General features: G+C 40.1%; 1 protein-coding gene across 6 annotated transcripts in view; it reads right to left on the bottom strand.

The window, feature by feature from the left end:
* Nucleotides 1-25,757, bottom strand: part of CADPS2 (calcium dependent secretion activator 2) — a 694,049-nt gene that overhangs the window by 189,098 nt on the left and 479,194 nt on the right. For 4 of the 6 annotated variants that reach the window (XM_089672134.1, XM_089672133.1, XM_089672132.1 and 1 more), the window contains exons 19-21: nucleotides 24,058-24,199; nucleotides 22,274-22,393; nucleotides 15,187-15,342 (exon numbers count right to left, since the gene is read on the bottom strand). In XM_089672134.1, coding sequence (XP_089528260.1) covers nucleotides 15,187-15,342; nucleotides 22,274-22,393; nucleotides 24,058-24,199 — 418 coding nt within the window. The remainder of the gene's footprint in view (nucleotides 1-15,186; nucleotides 15,343-22,273; nucleotides 22,394-24,057; nucleotides 24,200-25,757) is intronic. The other 2 variants (XM_089672135.1, XM_089672136.1) reach the window with 1 other exon arrangement.

Raw genomic sequence — 25,757 nt, forward strand, 5'->3', positions numbered from 1 at the left:
AGTCCTACTGTTGAAAAAAAGACGTGCTGAAGCGGTTACAATCTGCCAAAGAGCACATTGACCGGCCTAAAGAGAAATGGAGCAACATTTTGTGGACTGATTAAAGTAAGAGTGTTCTTTTTGGGTCTAGTGGCCGGAGACAGTTTGTCAGATGACCCCCAAACACTGAATTCAAGCCACAGTACACTTTGAAGACAGTGAAGCATGGTTGCGCAAGCATCATGATATGGGGATGTTTCTCATACTACGGTGTTGGGCCTATTTATCGCATACCAGGGATCATGGATCAGTTTGAATACATCAGAATACTTGAAGAGGTCATGCTGCCTTATGCTGAAGAGGAAATGCCCTTGAAATGGGTGTTCCAACAAGACAACAACCCCAAACACACCAGTAAACGTGCAACATCTTGATTCCAGACCAACAAGATTGACGTTATGGAGTGGCCAGCCCAATCCCCGGATCTTAATCCAATAGAAACCTTGTGAGGTGACATCAAAAATGCAGTTTCTGAGGCAAAACCAAGAAATAGAGAAGAACTGTGGAATGTAGTCCAATCATCCTGTGCTGGAATACCTGTTCACAGGTGCCAGAAGTTGGTTGACTCCATGCGACACAGATGTACAGCAGTTCCCAGAAACAGTGGCTATACAACTAAATATTAAGTGATTCAAAGGAAAGCAAAATCTTCAAACATTTTTCAGTTTATATAGTGAATGTTTGAGTTTGTAAAGAAGAATACAAACACTGCTATTTTTTTGAACAGTCTAATATTCACTTTTCTTCAATTTTTTTTAGAGGAACAACACAAATTTGATATGTTTTTCTTCATATTTTGATTTGGAATAGAATGTGTAGTGTTCCCAATGCATTTGTGTGTATGGAAATAAAAGCTATTAGAAGGATTTCGAGCTTTATTCACTTTTTTCAACACACTGCTATTATTTAGAACACAACTGTATATGCTTTGAACCAGAAAGAGAGTAGGGGAAGGGAAAGGAAGAGAACTTTTTTTTTCTTCTTTCTCCTTCTCTCTTCCTAAGAATAGTGGCAGAGTTTTTGTAGGAGTTTTAGCATGCTCTCGAAGTTGAGATCCTAAGATGGGAGGTAGGGATCTGAATAGGTGTTTGTGTCCGGAGTCTCACCCTGGCAGAGGAATCGAAGGTGGGCTTAAACCACAACCTATTCCAGGTCTGGAAACAGGCCAAGGGGTATCAAAAAGAGTTAGGGGGGAGTTGGAGGGAGTAGGGTTGATTTAGAGGGAGGGGGCTTAGGAAGGGGAGGAGTGGGAGATAAAGATAGATATAGGGATATCTTCTTGTTTCAGACCATTTATACTTGCTCCTCTCTTAGCAGGAATATAGATAGTGTTTTGAAAGAGTAAGGAATAAATAAGTGTAACTTCATAACATATAATGTGAAAGGACTGAATACTCCAACCAAAATGTATAAGATTCTCAGAGAGATACATCAACGCTCTATTGAGGTTGTGCTTTCACAAGAGATGCATATATCCCAAGATACGAATGTATGCTCCAAATACTACTCAACATGGTATTATGCTGACTCGCCAATAAAAAGGCAAAAGGATTAGCAATTGGGTTTGCAATAAATGTAAGATTTATTATGGAAGAAAGATTGGTAGACCCAGAGGGTAGGTTTCTATTCCTGAGAGGGAAACTTCAGGGGATAGAATGTATACTGGCAAATATCTATTGTCCTAATGAAAATGCAATAGCATACCTGGAGGGTTTACTAAGAAAGCTTATAGATTTCAAGAGGGGGATGCGGATTGTGGCGGGGGACTTTAATCTCTGCATGGATCCGTTGATGGATGCATCATCGCAGGCGCAGAGAGAGGGAGGTAGAAACCTAAAGTCTGTTAAAAAAGAGGTTACATCAGTGTCAATTAATGGATGCCTGGAGAGTTAAACATCCTAGAGAAAGGAATTATACCTTCTTTTCTGCACATGGAGTTTACTCACGATTGGACTATATAATGATTGAACATAGACTTTTGGAGTCACTGGCGAAATCCAATATAGAAGTAAGGTCATTATTGAATCATGCACCCGTCACAATGAGACTAAGGTGGGGCGGAGAGCGGAATAAGATAACCATGTGGAGATTGAACAAGACGCTCTTGCAGGATCAAACGGTTGAAATAAGATTAAGGAAGGAAATTGATCAATATTTTTTTGTTTACCGAAAGGTGAAGGGGTATCTGTTGCCACAGTTTGGGAAGCACACAAGGCATATATTAAAGGAATCCTGATTTCTATAGGTTCTGAAAAAAAAAAAAAAGGGGGAAGAAAATAAAGCTATTAATGGAGGAATTATATGATTTGGAACAATCACATAAAAAGAAGATAAAAATAGAGATACAACAGAAGATAACTCAAGAAAGAGAAGAACTAAAGGATTTAATGGAACAAGAGTCAAGGAAAATCTTTAATAGGGTGGCAAGAGAAAGATATCAGTGGGGGAATAGACCAGAAAAATATTTAATGAGAAGGCTAAGGGAAAAGAAATTGAGAAACTTTATAGAAAAAATTAAGGATGATACAGGGGAACTGGTACATTCAACCACTAATATCGCTGATGTATTTAAAAAATATTATAATAAATTATAAGGAATAAAACCTAGGAACCAGAAAGAAACAATGGGAGAAAAAAAAGAAAAGAAGGCAGACATATTTAAAAGAGGCGGGATGGCCAAGATTAGAAGAAGCAAGATTAACAGCCTTACAAAAATCAATAACACAGGAAGAAATTAATATAGAATTAAAAAGTACAGCAGCAGGAAGGAGTTCCTGACCCGATAGGTATACTTTAAGATACTATAGGAAGTTTGAAGAACAACCCGTCCCTAAAATGTGTACGTACATGAATGCGGTAGGAGAAGGGATGGAAATGTGGAAGGAAATGTTGCAGGCACATATTACAGTTATACCAAAGGAGGGGAAAGATGGGTTCCAATGTGCTGATTACAGACCTACAGTTGTGTCCAAAATTATTCAACCCCCACTGAAATTGAGTGTTTTGGCCAGTTTGACATTGCTTTTGATCATTCAGTCATCTTGCTTACATTTACATTAAAGAGGCACTTGTAGGTCAGACAAATATAACATAACAGTTATAATGAAATAACCACAAATGTCTTTTCTGTGCTCACAGCATTATCAGTTTTATTCAACCCCCAAGTGACATTCAATCTTAGTACTTAGTACAGCATCCTTTTACAGTTATAACAGCTTTTAAACGTGAAGCATAGCTTGACACAAGTGTCTTGCAGCGATCTACGGGTATCTTCGCCCATTCTTCATGGGCAAAGGCCTCCAGTTCAGTCACATTCTTAGGCTTGCGCACTGCAACTGCTTTCTTTAAGTCCCACCAGAGGTTCTCAATCGGATTTAAGTCTGGTGACTGCGATGGCCACTCCAAAATGTTCCAGCCTTTCCTCTGCAACCATGCTCTAGTGGACTTGGAGGTATGCTTGGGATCATTGTCCTGTTGAAAGGTCCAACGTCTCCCAAGCCTCAGGTGTGTGACGGACTGCATCACGTTTCCATCCAATATCTCCTGGTACTGAAGAGAATTCATGGTACCTTGCACACGCTGAAGCTTCCCTGTACCTGCAGAAGCAAAACAGCCCCAAAGCATGATTGACCCTCCACCATGCTTCACAGTAGGCAAGGTGTTCTTTTCATCATAGGCCTTGTTCTTCCTCCTCCAAACATAGCGTTGATCCATGGGCCCAAACAGTTCTAATTTTGTTTCATCAGTCCACAGAACACTATCCCACAACTTTTGTGGTTTGTCCACATGGCTTTTGGCATACTGCAGTCGACTCTTCTTATTCTTTGGAGACAGCAAGGGGGTACGCCTGGGAGTTCTGGCACGGAGGCCTTCATTACGCAGTGTGCGTCTTATTGTCTGGGCTGAAACTTCTGTACCCACATCTGACAAATCTTTTCTCAGTTCCTCAGCAGTCACACGGGGACTTCTCTCCACTCTACGCTTCAGGTAGCGCACAGCAGTCGAAGTCAGCATCTTCTTTCTGCCACGACCAGGTAGCGTTTCAACAGTGCCCTTTGCCTTGAATTTGCGAATGATGCTTCCTAAGGTGTCTCTTGGTATGTTTAACATCTTTGCAATCTTCTTATAGCCATTGCCCTTCCTGTGAAGAGAAATCACCTCTTCTCTTGTCTTCCTGGACCATTCTCTTGCCTTCACCATGTTTGTAACCACACCAGTAAATGTCTAGAAGGAGCTGAGTATCACAGTCATTTTAAAGCTGCCTAATTGGTGCTTATTATGCTTGATTGCTGCTCGGTGACATCCACAGGTGTTTTCAATACCTGATGGAAAGCACCTGTATGAACCTCTGTTCTTCAGAGTGGTAGTCTTTAAGGGGTTGAATAATTGTGGCAATGAAGAAACCACATAAGAACCATTTACTACTGTATTACATAAACAATTGATGTCATTTTAGTTGCATTTGGGTAGTTACAACGTCCTTGTAGGATTTGATTCTGAATACAATTCCAAATGTACACTATAGTCCCTAAACCCCTTTACAGCATTGGGGGTTGAATAATTTTGGACACAACTGTATATCATTATTGAATATAGACACAAAACTATACGCAAAGGTTTTAGCAATGAGGATGAAAGAATTGATTCTGGATTGGATACACTTAGATGAAGTGGCATTCATTCCAGGAAAAGAAAATGGATTACCACTTCCTGTCTGGCCGCTGTTTATGAACGGCGGGAAGGGACACCTCCAGGAGCGAGTTGCCATTTCTGAACAGCGTCCTGCATCTGAGGCTTGTGAGCGGCTCCTAGAGCGCACACCCGTGAGCCCGATGATCGCCGAGTCCAACGGACATGGAGGATCACGTGACATGGTACAGGACCAATGAAATCGGTCCTATACCATGTGATCAGCTGTGTCCAACAAGGACACAATCTATGTAAACAAAAGCCGCCTCCTCCTCTCACGGAGTTCTGTCTGTGAGAGAAGGAGCAGATAGCAAGAAAACAAACTGCCCTCCACCTCAGTGACACCTGATCACCCCACAAGTGGCCCTGATTGCCCACAAGTGGCCCTGATTGCCCCAAAAGTGGCCCTGATCGCCCCACAAGTGGCCCAGCAGTGTCCCTGATCACCGCAGTGGCCAAGCAGTGGCCCTGATTGCCCCACAAGTGGCCCAGCAGTGGCCCTGATCACCACACAAGTTGTCCAGCAGTGTCCCTGATTGCCGCAGTGGCCCAGCAGTGTCCCTGATCACCGCAGTGCCCCATCAGTGTCCCTGATCACTGCAGTGGCCCAGCAGTGTCCCTGATCACTGCAGTGGCCCAGCAGTGTCCCTGATCACCGCAGTGGCCCAGCAGTGGCCCTGATTGCCCCACAAGTGGCCCAGCAGTGGCCCTGATCACCACACAAGTTGTCCAGCAGTGTCCCTGATTGCCGCAGTGGCCCAGCAGTGTCCCTGATCACCGCAGTGCCCCAGCAGTGTCCCTGATCACTGCAGTGGCCCAGCAGTGTCCCTGATCACCGCAGTGGCCCAGCAGTGTTCCTGATCGCCACACAAGTGGCTCAGCAGTGTCCCTGATCACTGCAGTGGCCAAGCAGTGTTTCTGATCGCCACACAAGTGGTCCAGCAGTGTTCCTGATCGCCGCAGTGGCCAAGCAATGTCTCTGATCAGCACACAAGTGGCTCAGTAGTGTCCCTGATTGCCACACAAGTGGTCCAGCAGTGTCCCTGATCACTGCAGTGGCCCAGCAGTGTCCCTGATCAGCACACAAGTGGCCCAGCAGTGTCCCTGAACACTGCAGTGGCCCAGCAGTGTCCGTGATCACCGCAGTGGCCCAGCGGTGTTCCTGATTGCTACACATGTGGCCCAGCAGTATCCCTGATGGCTGCAGTGGCCCAGCAGTGTCCCTGATCGCCGCACAAGTGGTCCAACAGTGTCCCTGATCACTGCAGTGTCCCTGATTGCCACACAAGTGGCCCAGCAGTGTCCCTGATTGCCACACAAGTGGCCCAGCAGTGTCCCTGATTGCCGCAGTGGCCAAGCAGTGCCCTGATCCCCACACAAGTGGCCCAGAAGTGTCCCTGATCGCTGCAGTGTCCCTGATCGCCGCACAAGTGGCCCAGCAGTGTCTCTAATCACCGCACAAGTGGTCCAGCAGTGTCCCTGATCACCGCAGTGTCCCTGATCGCCGCACAAGTGGTCCATCAGTGTCCCTGATCGCCGCAGTGTCCCTGATCGCCACACAAGTGGTCCAGCAGTGTCCCTGATCGCGCACAAGTGGTCCAGCAGTGTCCCTGATCACCGCAGTGTCCCTGATCGCCGCACAAGTGGTCCAGCAGTGTCCCTGATCGCCGCAGTGTCCCTGATCGCCACACAAGTGGTCCAGCAGTGTCCCTGATCGCCGCAGTGGCCCTGATCACCACACAAGTGGCCCAGCAGTGTCCCTGATTGCCGCAGTGGCCAAGCAGTGTCTCTGATCAGCACACAAGTGGCCCAGTAGTGTCCCTGATTGCCACCCAAGTGGTCCAGCAGTGTCCCTGATCACTGCAGTGGCCCAGCAGTGTCCCTGATCACTGCAGTGGCTCAGCAGTGTCCCTGATCACTGCAGTGGCCCAGCGGTGTTCCTGATTGCTACACATGTGGCCCAGCAGTATCCCTGATCGCCGCAGTGGCCCAGCAGTGTCCCTGATCGCCGCACAAGTGGTACAGCAGTGTCCCTGATCACCGCAGTGTCCCTGATTGCCACACAAGTGGCCCAGCAGTGTCCTTGATTGCCACACAAATGGCTCAGCAGTGTTCCTGATTGCCGCAGTGGCCAAGCAGTGTCCCTGATCCCCACACAAGTGGCCCAGAAGTGTCCCTGATCGCTGCAGTGTCCCTGATCGCCACACAAGTGGCCCAGCAGTGTCCCTGATTACCGAAGTGGCCCAGCAGTGACCCTGATCGCCACACAAGTGGCCCAGCAGTGTCCCTGATCACCGAAGTGGCCCAGCAGTGTCCCTGATCGCTGCAGTGGCCAAGCAGTGTCCTTCATCGCCATACAAGTGGCCCGGCAGTGTCCCTGATCGCCACAGTGTCCCTGATCACCGCACAAGTGGTCCAGCAGTGTCCCTGATTACCGAAGTGTCCCTGATTGCCACACAAGTGGCCCAGCAATGTCCCTGATTGACGCAGTGGCCAAGCAGTGTCCCTGATCGCCGCACAAGTGGTCCAGTAGTGTCCCTGATCACCGCAGTGTCCCTGATCACCGCACAAGTGGTCCAGTAGTGTCCCTGATCGCCGCAGTGGCCCTGATCGCCACACAAGTGGCCCAGCAGTGGCCCTGATCACCGCAGTAGCCCAGAAGTGTTCCTGATAGCCACACAAGTGGCCCAGCAGTGTCCCTGATCACCGAAGTGGCCCAGCAGTGTCACTGATCGCCACACAAGTGGCCCAGCAGTGTCCCTGATCGCTGCAGTGGCCAAGCAGTGTCCCTCATCGCCATTCAAGTGGCCCGGCAGTGTCCCTGATCGCCACAGTGTCCCTGATCGCTGCACAAGTGGTCCAGCAGTGTCCCTGATTACCGAAGTGTCAATGATTGCCACACAAGTGGCCCAGCAATGTCCCTGATTGACGCAGTGGCCAAGCAGTGTCCCTGATTGCCACACAAGTGGTCCAGCAGTGTCCCTGATTGACGCAGTGGCCAAGCAGTGTCCCTGATCGCCACACAAGTGGTCCAGCAGTGTCCCTGATCACCACAGTGTCCCTGATTGCCACAGCAGCCCAGCAGTGTCCCTGATCACCACACAAGTGGCCCAGCAGTGGCCCTGATCACTGCAGTGGCCCAGCAGTGTTCCTGATCACCACACAAGTGGCCCAAGAAATTAGATGTTTAATTTTTGCCCTTAGAACGCTAACAGGTGCTTATTGGATGTGGAGCCCCTCTATGTGGCCAGACTGTGAAAAAGTCTCACACATTTGGTATCGCCATATTCAGCAGGAGTTAAGAATGCATTTTGAGGTGTAATTTTAAGTGTGCCTATGCTGTGTAATAGAAATATCTCATAGATTGACAACTTTGCATAAAAAAAAATAAATGTGGCAAAAAATGAAGTCTTCAGAGGACTCCCCATGCCTCTTAAAACATACCTTGGGGTGTTTGCTTTCCAAAATGGGGTCATTTTGTGGGTAATTCCATTGTCCTGATGCTCCATGACCTCCAAAACGGCAATAGGTAGTCAAGAAATTAGATGTGTAATTTTTGCCCCTATAACTCCAAAAGGTGCTTATTGGATGTGGAGCCCCTCTATGAGGCCAGACTGTGAAAAAGTCTCACACATGTGGTATCGCCACATTCAGGAAGAGTTAGAGAATGTGTTTTGGGGTGCAATTTTAAGTATGCCTATGCAGTTTATTAGAAATATCTCATAGATTGACAACTTTGTGTAGAAAAAAATACATTTTCGTTTTCTTTTTACATTTTCCAAAAACTTGTGGCAAAAAATGAAGTCTTCAGAGGACTCCCCATGCCTCTTAAAACATACCTTGGGGTGTTTTCTTTCCAAAATGGGGTCATTTTGTGGGTAATTCAATTGTCCTGGTGCTCCAGGACCTCCAAAACTGTGATAGACAGTCAAGAAATTAGATGTGTAATTTTTGCCCCTAGAACGCCTAAAGGTTCTTATTGGATGTGGGGCCCTTTTATGTGGCTAAGCTGTAAAAAGATTTCACACATGTGGTATCGCCATACTCTGGAAGAGTAGCAGAATGTGTTTTGGGGTGTAATTGCAAGTATGTCTATGCCGTGTGAGATAAAGAACTTGTTAAATGACAACTTTGTGGAAAAAAAAATAGTTTACTTTCATAATTTTCCTCAAAAATTGGCAAAAAATGACAACTTCAAAAAAATCTACATTCCTCTCATTAAATACCTCAGACTGTCTACTTTCCAAAAAGGAGTCATTTGGGGGGTGTTTGCACTGTCCTGGCATTTTAGGGCCCCAAGAATTTATATAGGTAGTCAGTACATCAGGATTGATACATTTTCAAATATATATACCGTGGTCTATAGACTCTAACTTTCACAAAGATTAAATAATACACACTGATTTGGGTTATTTCTACAAACAAAATGTAGCACAATGGATTTTGGCCTCAATTTATGAAGAAAGTATATTTATTTGCAAAATTTTGTAACAAAAACTAAGAAAAAGATGGGGTTTTTTTTCAAAATTTTCAGTCTTTTTTTCATTTTTCTAGCAAAAAATAAAAACCCCAGTGGTAATTAAATACCACAAAATAAAAGCTCTATTTGTTTGAAAAAAATTATAATAATTTCATTTGGATACAGTGTCGTATGCCTGAGTAATTGTCATTCACAATGTGAGAGCGCTGAAAGCTGAAAATTGGCCTGGACAGGAAGGGGGTGAAAGTGTCCGGACATGAAGTGGTTAAGATAATAGATCCTTATGCAAAAAAGTAAGAGAAAAATCCTCTGTGATAATTCTGTCAATTGACGCTGAAAAAGCCTTCAACAAGGTAGACTGGGGATTTATGATAGATACTTTAGAGGAACTAGGGATTGGACCCAAAATGCTACAGTGAATAAGAAAGTTATATAGTAATCCATCAGCTGCGGTAAAGGTTAATGGTTCACTGTCACAGTTCTTTAAAATGTTTGACGGAACAAGGCCGGGATGTCCATCGTCTCCCCTGTTTGTTAGAACTCTGGAGCCACTATTAGCAATGATACAAAATAGTATAGATGTAAAAGGACTTTGGCTAGGGGATGTAGAACATAAGGTCGCAGCATATGCAGACGACATGTTATTTTATATCGCAAACCCAAGACGAACATTACCTAATTTGATGCAAATATTAAAATACTATGGAGAGTTATCGAATTTAAAGATTAACCCCTCAAAGGCAGAGATATTAAATATAAGTGTTCCAAAGATAGAGAAACGGACCTTACAAAAAGATGCAAGGACAAAATAATTTGGGGGTTAAACTTTCCGGATTTTAAGAGGAACTATCATGCTGTGTTAATTTCACCAATAGTAGATTGGAAGTATAATGTAAAAGGGAAAAATTGAGTAAAAATGGAAAATACACTAAGTCACAATTAGATAGGATTATTTGGATTCCACAGCAGTTCCGTAGTAGAGTAGATGAAAATACGAGCACATTGACACGTAATGTAATGAGGGTGTGGGATTTAATTCACAAAGGGTGTGGGAACATAACTCATTGTTAATTCCGTTGGTGGGTTCAGAATTTTTCCCACCAGGGAAAGATAATATTGCAGGAAAATGGATAACATATAGAAATGCACGTTTGAAAGACATTATAGAAAAAGGGGAATTATGTTCTTTTCAAGAACTAAAAAAAAAAAAGGAGTTATTTTTTACACTAGATGAATGGCGTTATTATCAATTGGGTCATTTTGTTGCTGCGCTCCTGAAACCATTCAGGAAGGAGAAAGATGTGTATCCATTTGAGCAAACGTTAAGTTCAAATCTAACATGAAAACATGTTACTTCGAGTATTTATAAGATTTTCACAATATCTGGATTGGAGCCTCCAGCATTTTTGGAAAAGTGGGAAGAGGAGCTTGGAACAAAAGGCAAAAGGACTGATCCCCATATTTTGTCAGGTCCAGGAGACCCCAAAAATAAAAGATTGGATAAAAATAGTGGAGTATACAGTATATACAGGATGGAGGAACTATACCATTTCGAAGAAGATAAAATGGAGAAATTAAAAAAAAACGGGAAAGATGGTATGAATTTAAAATATCAAAAAGATACCTTGAACTGATTGGAGTATAAAGAAATAGGGAGAGATAAAAGATACGACAGAGAGAGGAGTGTGGCAAAGATAGATGGATAAATATGAGAGAAACAAGAAGTGGATGAAAACAGGGTGAGTATGGGGAGGATACAAACGGGGTGGGGGTGGGGGGGAGGTGGAGTGGGATAGTGGAATGGGGTGGGAAAAGGGTATTGGATTAAATTTTGTGAGAAAGTTTTTGTTATGTAGTTTTGAAATAAAGTGGTTTTGTAGCTCTAAAAAAATTAATAGATTAAAAGAAAAAAAAAAAGAAAAAACGTTGAAGCCCATCTGTGATTCATTGTGAAAATGATTATATACTACTACTCTTTTATAAGAAGGAAAGAGAAAATTGAGAACATGGATAGGAGAAACATCAGTGCGATTAGTATACTTGATCCCGTGTAAGCTAAAATCAAAGCTAAGTGTTTAAGATCATCTTGAGGGTAGGAGAAAAGTCTCACAACAGGATGACAGGAGATACCCCAGAAACCAAGGCATCTCAAGTATTTTGCACTTGCGTACAACAGCTATCCTATGAACCCACTATGAAGAAGGCTTTTAAAGCAAATGTGTAGCCAAGACATTTTTCTTTTAGGTTTTGGATTAAATAAGGATCAAAACCCCTGTCAGTCTGTTTTTCTTTTCTGGGTGCTATTGCTGATATTTTCCTTTATTTCCTGTTTGGACATCTCTACAAAGTGAGGGAAATTCCCCTCTTGGACAATTGTCACTGAAACAGGTTTCCCCATTGGAGAATCTAACCTTACCTCCTGTTCTAGTAACATCTGTAACATTTTTGTTTTCCCAACAGTTTCTGACCCTTCTCCGTACATATGCAGCTCAGCATATATTTGTGGCAACACTCTTTGCCATGAGGATGTGACTCCCTTGCACATATGTGGATGTGACCTCATCATGGTCTAGCCAACAAGCAGCCAAAGAGTTGCAACCCAAGAGGAGGACTGGGGGAAAAGCAGTGGTAGAAAGTCTACCATAAATGTGCTAATATGCTGCGGGTACTAGCACATTACAGTTAAAGCACATGGGGCCCAAAAAAAACAAAACAATTACAGTATTTGTAAGATATCATGCTTTTTATTACATTGTGCAATGCAGAGAAATGTCATTTCATTTATTTTCAAGACATATAAAAACATTGTACATTAAAGACACATACACATAGTATCTATAATTCTGATAAGGAAATGAGTGTGATTTTCTCAGTTAATTCACAATTTCACATATTTATTACACAAACATATCTACTGAATACATGTCAGAATAAAACTGCAACTGTTATGCGTGTTTGAGAAAAAAGGATAGTCTAGATGAGGACAAGAGAGCAGCATTATCCCAACCATCCAAATTACTGAACAATGTAATACCCTGTTGTAATCTTTAATACACCATATCCCATCTACTACTGAATTTTAAGTGTTGATTTTTCTTCAATTATAACTTTGAACTGCCCAGTCTTATATCCACTGGACCAAAGCAAGATAGCATACCTCTGCAAAGAACTTCAAAAAGTGTTTTTGTACTAAAGGTGATAGTCCCTGGTCACATTACTGTGACAAGAAGTTGGAAGCTCATATAAGGATCTAATGTAGTACCTTATTGAGCCATTATTTATAAATGTCATTTTGGAGTTACATTAATGTCTCCTTATGTGTATGCGAGTTCCTTTATACCTGTATTACTGTATATTGCACAATATGCATAATATACTGCAATAAATCTGTTAAAGGGAAAAAAAAGGGAAGTGGAAGCAGGTTTAAGCAAAGACTGGAATTCCATTTTAATGTAGTTAAAGCAGAACTAAACCCATTGACTTTATGGTATCAAAACACAGTTACATTACCAGCATGCCAGGAATTCTAACTGTCACATTTGTTTGTGCTTTTAACCTGTCAAATCATCAAATGGTTGGTGTAAAAACTGATCACATGACAGTTGCAGATCAAACAGAGACTAAGATGGCAGCTTCCTTGACTGAAAAGGAAAGGAAGGTTTAGTTCCCCTTTAAAGGTTTCAGTCATGTCTTGCCTTTCCTTTCTCTCTTCAAGACTATACATATTACATTTCTGCAGTCTTTCCTGACATGTTTTAACCCACTGACCTTTCACCATTTTTGCCGTCCATCTCTGGACATGTTCTATCTAGAGACAGTATTCTAAATGAGGTCTAACTAAAAATCTATATAGGGGAATGAGGACCTCCTTGCTCCTGCTGCTGATCCCTCTAGTGATAGACTTTAGAATTCTATTTGCTTTTCTCACTGCCTGGCAACATTGTTTGCACATTTTTCAATCATCTAAGTCAAGTACCTCAAGTTCAGAATCAAATTTTTTCACATTCATATCATACACTGTGTTCACAATTATTAGGCACGTGGGTATTTTGACCAAATCATCATTTAAATGCATATTGACCAACCCCAAGCTCTATAAACTTGAATGCTTATTGGATTTAAACATCTCATGTGATGTGTATTTGTGAAATGAGAGAGTGTGTGGCCTAACGAAATCAACACCCTTTATCAAGGTGTGCATAATTATTAGGCAGATTCTTTTCCTCAGGCAAAATGGGCCAAAATAGATATTTAACTGAGTCAAAAATTTTAAAAGGTTTTTCAGAGGGAAGCAGCACTCTTGAAATTGCCAAGATATTGGGACATAGTCACAGAACTATTAAATGATTTGTTGCAAATAGTCAGCAGAGTCACAAGAAACGTGTTGAAAAAAAAAAAAAAAAGACGCAAATTATCTGCCAAAGATTTGAGAAGAATCAAACGTGAAGCTACCAGGAAGCCATTATCCTCCAGTGCTGATATATTCCAGAACTGCTACCTACCTGGAGTGCCCAGAAGTACAAGGTGTTCAGTGCTCAGAGACGCACAAGTTGAAACTTTAAGACTGGGCCAAGAAATATCTGAAGATAGATTTTTCAAAGGTTTTACGGATTGATGAGATGACAGTGACTCTTGACGGACGAAATGGATGGCTGGATCAGTAACGGGCACAGAGCTCTACTTCGACTCAGACACCAGCAAGGTGGAGGTAGGGTACTGATATAGCTAGGTGGACCTTTTCGGGTTGAAGATGGACTCAAAATCAACTCCCAAACCTACTGCCAGTTTCTTCAAGCAGTGGTACAGGAAAAAGTCTGCATCTTTTAAGACCATCATGATATTTATGCAGGACAATGCTTCATCGCATGCACTGAAGTAGTCCACTACGTGGCTAGCCTGTAAAGGCCATAAAGATTAAAGAATAATGACATGGCCCCCTTGCTCACCTGACCTAAACAATATGGAGGAACTTGTGGGCTCTTCTTAGGAGATTTACGGTGAAGGAAAACAGTACACCTCTCTGAACAGTGTCTGGAAGGCTGTGGTTGCTGCTGCACAAAAAGCTGATTGTTAACAGATCAAGAAACTGGCAGACTCCATGAATGGAAGGCTTATGACTGTTATTGAAAAGAAGGGTGGCTATATTGGTCACCGATTTATTTATTTTTTTTATAAATGTCAGAAATGTTTGTAATTTTGAGTTGTTTATTACTTTCACTTTAACAGATGAAAATTAACAATGAGATTGGAAAATTTTCATTTTTCATTTAGTTGCATTCTGCACACTAATAGTGGCCCAATAATTGTGCACACATAGATATTCTCCTAAGAAATCCAAAACCACACTTTTACTTTCTTAAATATTCAGGTTTGAGGTTTATAAACATTTTGGATTGACTGAGAGAACTGTAGTTGTACAATGAAATGAATCCTCAACAATACAACGTGCCTAATAATTGTGCACACAGTGTAAAAAGAATTCTTATCAGGGGTTAAAAGGGATCCTTTTTATAAGGAAAAGGTGTTCAAAAATGTGTGTACTGGACTGATTAAATTGAAGAAATCATTAGAAGCAATGATTATGATTGCTTCAGATGTCACTCAAATATGATCATACCTCTAAAAGCGTTGGATATCTATGATAAATAAATATAAAAAAAGGGAGTCTGGACTTTATATGTTCTGATTTGGCAGCAACGCTGAAACAAAAGGACAGTTTTTGAAGAAACTTTTTAAATAAAATCTCATGATAGAATAGAAGAATGGGGCACTGAAAACCTGTACTACAGCAAAGATATTATTACTGAAGACTGTTGATAAGGCACTTTATATACTGTATGTTATCTTATACACTGACTTTCAACCTCATACTAAATGTATTTGTTTAAGTACGTGAAACTTAATAAACAATCAATCAGTTAAAATGGCCAAGCTGTAAGCAAAACAATTAACTGAAATTAACAAACCCATATTATTACCTTTTTACGCAGGCTTCTATCATATCACTTGCCATGAGTTTAAGACGTTGCTCCAAGTGGTTGGCAAACTCTGGTTCTGGCCAGTGAAGATCATGAATAAACTGTTGCAGTGCATCTAACTTCCAGAACAAATCTTCTGAGGTTGAAGAGCCATTGCTAGAACACATACAACAACTGTAAATACATTCCCCTACAATAAAAACTGCAGATGATCAAACAATATTCATTGATAATGAGCAACCATCTTCACATAAGCTACTTTTGCTTTACATTTTTTAGTATTTTAAAATTTTTTACTACAGTATGTTAAATAAATTATTATTACCATATTAGCTCTTGCACCTTTATAACCCTTATGGACCAGAACAATTGTTCTGATATGGGCTTGGTCATTCATTGATAACTTTGTCATTACATATTTTGCATTTTTTCGGCACAAACAGTGCTATCTTTTAGTGATGTTAGAATGTATTGTAAGAATGATTTTATTTTCTATACTATAGAAAAAAAAATCAAATATCACACTTTTTTCCTATTTGGTCAGTGTTAGTTTTAAAAACATTAGTGTTGCTGTAAATAAAAAGGATACAATTTAATCTAAAATTTTACCCATTTATAATCACACTAAAATTATGATGCATTAGTACAAAGCATTGCAAAGTTATTTACAGTATATATGTGATGAAGTTCAAGTTTGTGCATTTTTTGTTTGACACTAAAAATACCTTGACAAACAAAAAGAAGAATGCACAACTGTCAATGATTTCAAAAAGTATAACCCCCCCCCCCCCCCCGCAGTAAAATATTAGCTATAGGAGAAGGGGATAAATTAGGCCGAAAAGAGTTAGCGAAGGGTTGCGTACACGGTTTGTCATATACCATCTGCCTTATGTCTGCAACTGGTATGATATGGAAACTATAGACTTAAAGGGAACGAATGCTGGTTTTGTACATATCATTATCATGGAGAGGAAAAAACAAAAACAAAACGTTTTTGTCAGATAAATAAAATATTTTTGTCACACAAACTTTTTATCTGGGAATACCTGTTAGCCAGTTAGATCAGTGTACAGCGACATCAGTGGTGCCAAATGGCCTATTTAAGGGACTGCTAAACTCAGTGTCGGTGTTAACTGACCTTCAGTTTGTATATAGGTACTAACCTGGTATACTCCTGAGCTGTTTAGATCATGCCCTGTACCTTTGCCTATCCAGTTTCTGACCTCAACTTCATCTCTGAACATGATCTTGATCATGATTTGGTACTGCACTGCCTGCTTGTTGCTGACCTTGGCCTGCTTTGTGCCATTGCTATTGTTTCTGAATCTGTTCCATGCTGTCAACCACCTGTCCTGGACTGCTCCAAGATCCAGTTGTGGTCTTCTACAAACATGCCAGCTGACATCATTAGGGAACTCTGCCTTCCTGAACCCACTGTCTAGCCAGAGTTCCTTTTCAGCTTCTAGTTGTTTCTGTGGCTTGACTGACTGCTAGCCTCACATTACTGTCTGCAGGGTTCTGTACATCCTCCATGTTCCAACTGTTTCTTAGTGCCATCTGCTTTACTTTCAGAGGCACTTGGGCTGAAGGTACAAGAGAAGCTGCCCTTGTAATTTTGGTCTCCTATCAGGTAGGGGACACCATGACAGTCTGTGACGATGCTAGGGTGTTGTGACAGACTCACATGCACTTTAGACAGGAGGGCCATCTTGACATGATGATGTCAGGGTGAAATGATCAACCACTACCACACCTTCATAAAAAAGGGTGTCCCCTAGAGACACTCTCTTGGTCAGTGTTTGGAGCTGTCTATGGAATGAGTCATCAGAGCATGGACTCCTCCCTTATTAGATAGATCAGTTTAAGTTTTTTTTTTTTTTTTAAACAGATAAGGGGAGCTGCAAAGTAAGCTGCTCTGTTGTGCTGTCTCTTTAGATGTCCCATATTGCTTTGGGAACCCATTGTCATGTATTGTTTATTTTTTTCTACAACGATCACATATAGATCATGAAAAAATAATTATTTCCTAAAAATAGCCAGCATTGGGCCAGGTTCAAAGTATTCAAAAAGTAAAACTGCACGCTTTTTACCATGTAAAAGAAATTGCACATTTTCAGTTTGTGGGGATTTTGTAAATGCCCCTCACAGTTTCAGAATCACAAGGCAGAAGAAACCATTTTTACAGTGTAAAGACTAGTCATAAACACCTTCACAAAATACAATTAAAGTAGAACTAAAGACAAAACGTTTTGGGGGGATAGAGTAATAGAGGCTTATAACCCTGTCAGTTTTTTTTGCCATTTGTGTCGCTTTGGGGAGATTTCCCTTCACTTTGTGTCCCATAGCCAAAATAGAATGCGAGAAGAAATCCCTCCAAAATGAGGAAATCCCTGGTTGTCACCAGTATCACCAGAACTAGTGCCCCCATTAGAAAATTCCTCAACTATTCCGGTTCTGGGGATAACCCAAAATTTGGGATTTTCTTTCACTTTCGTTTTCAACAATAACACTAAACATGAGAAACCTCTAACAGGAACACAGACAACAATAAAAAAAACCTGATGGGTATTCTAATCCCTTCCTACTCTGTCCAAAATTGAAAAAAAAAAGTTGCCTTTAGTTATACTTTAAGCCCGTCAACTAAAGTAATACCCCAGGTTTTTTTCTTTTTAATTACTCGTTATCAAATACACATATTTCAGATGAAGAAACATGCCCAATCTTTTCTTGTCAATTCTAGTAAAATGTGGTAGTTGAAGTTCAAATTTTGTTACCCAATAGTAAAAATACCTTACTGTGAAAACAGTCTTTAATATGGAGAAAGTAACAGTTGATCATTAATGAAAAGTCTTTTGTCTATGACTGTTTGTACCTTTAAGCATGTTTGCTTTTATTTTCAATACCAACAAATATGAAGGGATATGAAGGTCTAGCCAAGTAATCCCTTGAGACAAAACTCCCAGTGGACCAATCAGAGAAAACATTGAACATTACACTTATGAACTCCCTAATATCTCCCAAACCTTAAGCTCTAATGCCCCAAATGTACCATTATAATAGAAGTAGTAAAAACAACAAAATACCATAATGAGCCATCTCAAGGTCAATTTGCATGTTATCACACTATAGCCCTTTATGGAAACCTCACCTTTATGTACAGTATATACAGAGAGGCCATGGAAATTAAACACATTTTCAACAATTTATGAAAAGTGCAAAACAGATAAATTAGGTAAGTCCACTATTTTTGGAGATGCTGGCAAGCACATACAATATGTGGTTTCTAAAGGCTGCTTACCAACTAATTTGATTAATTAAATAAATAAATATTATTTTATGTTTTTATTTTAGTGTTTTAATTTTACAAAACAGCTTGTTTTATTTTGAATCTGATTTATTTCACTAGCTTACTTTTACTTTTCTTACAATTGTTTTGATTTTTTTTTTTTCGTTTTAGTTATTAGTCACTCTTTAAACATGCATTAGTATTTTAGCCTATTATTTTAACTAAACCACCAGCAATTTGTGTTTGTATTATTTTAACAACTACAACATTTGTCTCAAGGGTATCTGCAATTAACGGCAGCATGCCAACTATCCCCAGGTTACAAACTACCATGTGTGCAAGTTGATAACCAATCCCTTGTAGCAGCCTTCTAGTAGAGGATAATATTACAATCAAAGGCTTCTATGCAGACATGTAAAGGCTCAATATATTCTAGTAAAACAACAAGTGAGCTTTAGGTTATGCCCACAGGACCAAATACTACAAAGCAGCAGATTATTGCTGCCTTTACAGTTAATGAGCATAATTAAAAGTAACAATGAAGATGTTAATATCTGAAGTGCAATATAGCTAATATTTTGAATAATAATTTAGCATTTTAGTCTACAGATACATTGTACATACCAAGTTCCAGGTAAGGTTATCTGGCTCAGCACTGTATGACAATGCGTGACTATATTAAGTAAATTACATGGTTAACTTCTTCAAGGACTGATGTGAATGATTCAGTGCTTGCTATAAAGCTTTGAATAACTGAATTAATGCAAAAAAAACACACACATTTACATGAATGGTCTTCAGTCTCGTCAAAACATCGATCTGGATTAACTACAAATGTACATTACATTGCAAAGTCCTTTGGAGTACGTTAAAAAGATAAATAGCATAGGAAGCCTTAGACAGGTGTGCTCTGGGAGGGATAGTAGGGTAATCCCTCTATTTTCACTAAGAGGTACACAGGAGATTTTTATTAGCTCAGTACAGATACTAATATTGCTAGAGTTAGATTGCTAGGAATAGCAAATGATTGCTAAACTGATGGAAATACATGGCTCTGTATGGATTTTTAAAAAGACAAGTGCCCCTCTGCCTAATCACTTATCGAGTATGCATTTTCTTTATCTTGTAATGCTTGCCTATGTTCCAGTTTAAGCTGATACCATGACCACTGCCCCAGGTTTCCCATTTCAGAGTGGCTTCTTTCTTTTGCAGCGTCCTATGAAGTCACCCTTCCATGCAGGAACTACATTGTCTCCAAACACTGTGTGCGTCAATAGAAACACACAACCCCACAGCTTAGAATAGCAAGACACTTCCCTATCCCTACCCTTCTTCAAGTTAATAGAGTGATTTGAGACTGCCCTGTCCACTGGTAACTCTTCCCCATGAAGACTGGAAGTACAGAAAAGCAATACTAAGCAGGAGCCAGCAACCCTGAACGCTGTAAATTGCTTAGATACAGATTTCAACAAATTTCTGTACAGTAGTTTATTGTGACTAGTGTTAGGAGATAAAAAAACACTGCCATTTTAATAACACTTTAACCTCCCTCGAGGTATTCCCGAGTGTAGCTCGGGTTAAAATTTCAGCACCACAAGCGGTAACCCTGACCTACTCTCGGGAATACCCTGCAGTATTGCTCCGGGATCCCTCGATCACTTACCTTGTCCTGCGCTCCCGCGATGTCCCCCCTGCAGCGTCCCGGCAATGTCCTTCGGCCGATGCCGGCATCTGCCTTCTGGGTTCCGTTCCCTGCGACGTCAGGATGTACGGGGACGGAACTGGCCGGAAATTTAAAAATGTCAAAAAGTGACATTCACTAAATACACTAAAATCACATAGTAAAACATTACTGTATCAAACCATTTCACATACATTTTGTCCCTAGTGCTTTGTTATGTGCCCTGCCTGCATTTGTACTGTTCTTTCTGCCTGGAAACTGAGAAATGACCATGGCGTCCAAAAAGCATCCCTTTAGGTCAAACGCGGTTTTAGACCAGCTAGAGAACAGCGATAGTAAATTAGAACTACTTGCAGAATTGAGTGATAATGATTCGTGGGGAAATTCGGCATCAGACACTGAAAACGATTTTGTGACTTTGCTCAGTGACGTGCGAACTTGGCAAATTTCAGTGTTTTTGGTTTGATTATATCATTGAATTAAATTTATTATATTATTTTTTATGATTATTTATTAAATTATAATTTATGATTTCGTGTTACAAATTTTAACATACCCGGGATGTTTACTAGACTCTTATTTGGACAGATTTCAGTGAGTTATTCCTAAAAATTACAGGCCTACAATAAAAAAACTACATATTTCCATGCAAAAAAAGTACCGCTTTGAGCATAGAAATACTGACATAATCAGACCGTTAGGGAGGCTAATGAGGTGACTGCCAACAAGAAATTAAACTCATACTTGTAGTGCTAGCTTTTCTTGCCACTATAAATACTACATTGGAAGATCACTACATTTTAAGTCTTATCTTCTACAAATTAGATTATGAAACAATTTGCATTTTGGATACACCACTTCATTCTTTTAACTGTCCTATTATAAGGCACCACAAGATGCCTGCTAATATAAATTTTGGAAGCAAATGCTGATGTTACCACCATTTTGCACCAAGGTTTTTTACTCTTAAACAGCAGTAGTAAAAATGGCAACGTGTTGGAATTCAGGGGAGCAAAATATGCCAGCGTACATGTAGCCTATTCAATTTTATTAGGAGGCAGTGGCTCATTCATGGTATATGGACCTCAGCACCTGTATAAACAAAGCCCATAACACAGGAGAACATGATTTGGGGAGTATAATGTTTGTTTACCTCCCAGATCTTTTTGTGTTAATAATAAACAAAATGCAGAAAGTAAGTGTGAATGCAGCCTAAGACTTGCCATGGATTGAAGGAAAGATAATTGCTTGAATACCCCATCAACACAGTCAGTGTTGATGGGGAAATTCCTCCTGCTGTGCTAGTGTACTCTGACAGCATGAGGTTCCCGACAGTCTGCCCACAGATGGATCAAAATTTGACAGGTTCCTGCTGAACCAGCCAAACTATGATCCATCTACGATCAGCCTAACAGTAAAGGTAATCACCTAGTGATGAAAATAGGTGAAAACAATTTTCAATGAAGATTCTGTTGTCACAAAATATATAATGTTTTGGGGTTTTATGGAATTTGTTTATCCAACAATACAGATTTTAGCATGTGTGAAAAATTAAAAAAAAAATCAGTACTGCACATGTCTGATTTTAATTTGCGTATGTGTCCTAAATTAAAAAGTACCTACGTACTTACATAAGTACGATGTTCCTGCCTCAATGTGTGCCACAATGTGCATTCTATTTATTGGGGAGTCAAGTACATGTGCTTGAGATGAGCTAAACCCAAAGGTAATGATTTTGAAAAGAAGCCATGCAGCCATGTTCTTCAGTAAAGATCTCAGTGGAGTGGGGATAGGTAAGTATATAACTTGGTAAAGGGGCTTGGGACACCCATAGCACCCCAGTAACTGTAACTACATTGAAAGTGTGACAGTATTGTCCCAACCCCCCTCCACCCCCAATTTCAGATACCGTTACAATTGTTTTACTCCTTTTTACTGTAGTCTGACCTACAAACAGTTTGACAGGCAATAGACTAGTCCTTTGTTTAAAACCCCAGCAACAAACTTGTGGCACAATTACACAAGCATGCAAAGAGCAGCACATCACTTACTACAATAACTATCACAAGTCAAGTCATGCAGTATAACCATGCACTACAAGAACATTCATTTGTACACACGTGGATTCATATAAAGAAGTCATCCAGGATGGTGGTGTAAAACTAGGTATTTGTGGAAGGTTAAGAGTCAAGCTTGGAACTTTTGGAAGAGGTACACTAGGAAGACTGTTGGTGATGCTTCTGTAATAAAAAAAAACCCAGGAATACAAAAATAAAAAACGTTTTGCTAACCAACAAAATTTTCCGCTTGATGCATATTTGCCTCTATTAAATGCTGGAGTTTAGTTATTTTTTTTCTTCTACAGCTTTAGTTACCTAAAATGCAGTAAGCCCCACATCATGCAGATGACTGGATCGTAAAGAAATCTTCTCTGTGGGGTGCCCAGTCCTCTTCTTGGTGCAGAATTTCCAGCAATGAGATGGTTAATAGTTTGAGATTTTCAAGCTGAACTACATGAGAGACAGATTTCATGGGGACCCACACCCTCCACATTTATTGCGAAGAGCTTGTGCAAAGATTACACTGAATGTAACTCTGAATAGGGGCAAAGATCCTGTCATTCATCCAACTAAGCCCCCCCCCCCCACCCCAACCGCCATTCTTAGTTTATGTAACATTCAGAGTAATTATTGCATGAGATTTTAGCAATCAAGGAGGACTCTCCCTGTGTCAGCGTGAAGATCCGATGAGATTAACCTATGCAGCGTGGGAAGTTCAGTGCCAGAAAGAGAACCTTGCAGAGAAGATTTCTACAGAATCCAGCAGCCTGCACGACATTGGACAAACTTCATTACAGGTAAGGGAGGTCAATAAAGCTGTAGAAAAAAATAGCTAAACCTCTTCTTTAACACATCAATTCTATTTTCAATATTACACCTGAAATAAAAGTTAAACAACATGTTTTCTAATTAAACAAATGCCAATGCAACTTCTGCTAAAACAACCTTTTTAGTTTTGAATCGAGTGTGTGGATGGAATAGAACTATGTCAGTGTTTGCTGGTTTCCATATACCCCTCGCAGTCTCAGTGACAGGTGTAAAGGTGAGGGGAAGGGGGGGGGGTCTTTCTAATAAGGATACAAACAGTAATAAAACACAATGTTGTAGGGCAAGCGGGGAAAACTTAGAACTTTTAACTTATTGTCCTTACTGGGGAGATGTTCCCTTCTTTTTTTCATAGTTATCAATGGGGTCTGCAAACTTGACTCAGCAAGCAATAAATGCATTAGAGAGATACTAGATCTAAATACTAAATAAATTTAGATGCTAACAAAAAACAAAAAAAAGCTATAGCTGACCTTTGAGAAAATGCGAGATTGGTTCTCATTCATTGATCATCACGGGAATAGGAAGGGGGGTGGTATAAGGTACATGCCACATAGAACACTGTTATTTTTACCATTTATGACTAACAGCGCTACACCCTATGTTTTCATTATAGCTGACCTTTATCTGATTTAGCAGCCATAAAGAAGGTTGTGACATAAGCATAAGCCAACTACTCATCTCAATCATATTAAAAGCAATGAGCAAGGCAAGTGATTGAAGCTACAGTTCAGGCTATTCACTCTTGTCTCCAATGAATACTTATGGGTAAATCCAACATCACAACCCAACTCAAAGTGGAGGGTTGATTAAGAGGACCCTACACAGCAGTCAAAGAATCTCTACATGAGATAATACAAAGTCAGCTTTCTCCATACGAGTCTAAGTAATTATATACACATTCAACAGGTGGACTATAAACAAAGGCATGACTAAGGTACAATTTGTGTATACATCCATTTATATCACCAGTATCTTGTATGATATAATACAACTAGATACAGAATCATGCAACTTACTTCACCGGCTGCCATGTTTCTTGCTCAAACCCTTTGTGAATAGACTGTGCAATTGAAGACTCCATAAGATCAATATAACGAATAACCAGTGGCACGAAACATTCTTGAACATGTTTGTGAAATTTTCCATTGCATAACAAAGCTTTGGAAGAAGAACATAATGTTGTTAAAGTAAGCAACAAAAAATCAAATTTTTCTGATTGATGAACTATGAAGAAACAGATTTACTTGGAATACCAATGCTGGCCATTCAGCTCAGCGTTTCTTTCTTTTACAGTCACTGCTACTTTTTGTCACAACACATGCTGTAAGTCAATTGTACAAAGTACGATTATATAATGTATGAGTAGTAATGGTCATAAGATCTTTTTTCTACTTGGGAAGGTGACGTATGAATGTGGGGGTAAACATTTTACATAGATATTGTTTCCCCTTTCTCCCGTTGACCCATGTCTTGCTGCCAGGACAGTGGCTATGAACCTTACAGAGGAACTACACTGCATCTAAACAGCACAAAGCAAAAACAATATTTAATTCATTTGTAATATTCAAAGCAAACTCCCCCATCCATCCATGTCTCCGTGCTTTATTTTTTTGAGAAATCACTTTGAAAAACACCGCTCTGGCATTTCTGGTCATGGCCATCTAAAGTAAGGGCAGATGAATTTATTTTCTGGAATCTGCAATCCATCTGCCTTAGCCGAGAAAGCCCCTCCTCCCCTCCTAATGGGATGTATGACAACATTTGCCTAGGCATGGAAACGAAGAAGTAACTGAAAAAAACTAAAAAAAAATTTTTAAACATGTAAGCATAATATACTTTCCTATGTATTTACTAATGCTAGCAGCAAAATGATTAAAAATAGTTAATGTTGATGAGAGAGTGATGTTCCACTTTAAGTGTTCAGCAGTGAGCAATTTAGATCAGCGGAAGTAATTTCTCAGAGTCTTCCCTAATATACGAGAAGCTGCAATTGTTAGGATGACTATAGGTTTAAAATAATACCTTTTTTTTCAAAACATTATTACGGTAATTAAAAAAAAAAATCTTTACAGTAAAAACTAATTATTTACACATTGCATTATGTTAATTTGTAATGTGTAATAATCCTTTTTAAAGCTTGTATAATCAAAAAGTGCAGCACTGAAAATACAATAATGTATCCAATGGTACTGTTGCTTTAAATAGTGCAAATAGTTCATAAAGTGCAAAGTTCATATGTATAATGAGATTATTTGGTATAACCATATGCGGTAAATAATATATATATATATATATATATACATATAGATAGATAGATAGATAGATAGATAAAAGTCCATATAAGAGTGATATTCTGTCCTCAATTAATGATGTGAAGTGAAGATCCTGTGCTCAGGTGAAAATACATTCCATGTGACATTTATTCTATTCAGTGAAAAGCAGGGAATATGGTAAAAATGCACACTGACCAGATATGCTTTTAAAATATGCAGTATAGTATACAAGATGTAATCAGCCAGAGGTCCCCTTTAAGGTGGAATGGGTATACAGCCTGGAAAGGATCTCCCTCCTCTGGGTCCTGCAGCTGCTCTGAAACTTTGTGTCACATGGGACTCTGTGAATTAATAGCTCAATTTAGAGCCAAAGGAGAGGGTGCCCATAGTGTAGTATTATTGGAATGTATTATAGAAAAAAACATGTCATCCACGTGGAAGAA

This window comes from Staurois parvus, unplaced genomic scaffold, assembly GCF_062004578.1.
Source record: "Staurois parvus isolate SC_StPar_1 unplaced genomic scaffold, SC_StPar_1.0 ptg000120l, whole genome shotgun sequence".
Taxonomy (NCBI): domain Eukaryota; kingdom Metazoa; phylum Chordata; class Amphibia; order Anura; family Ranidae; genus Staurois; species Staurois parvus.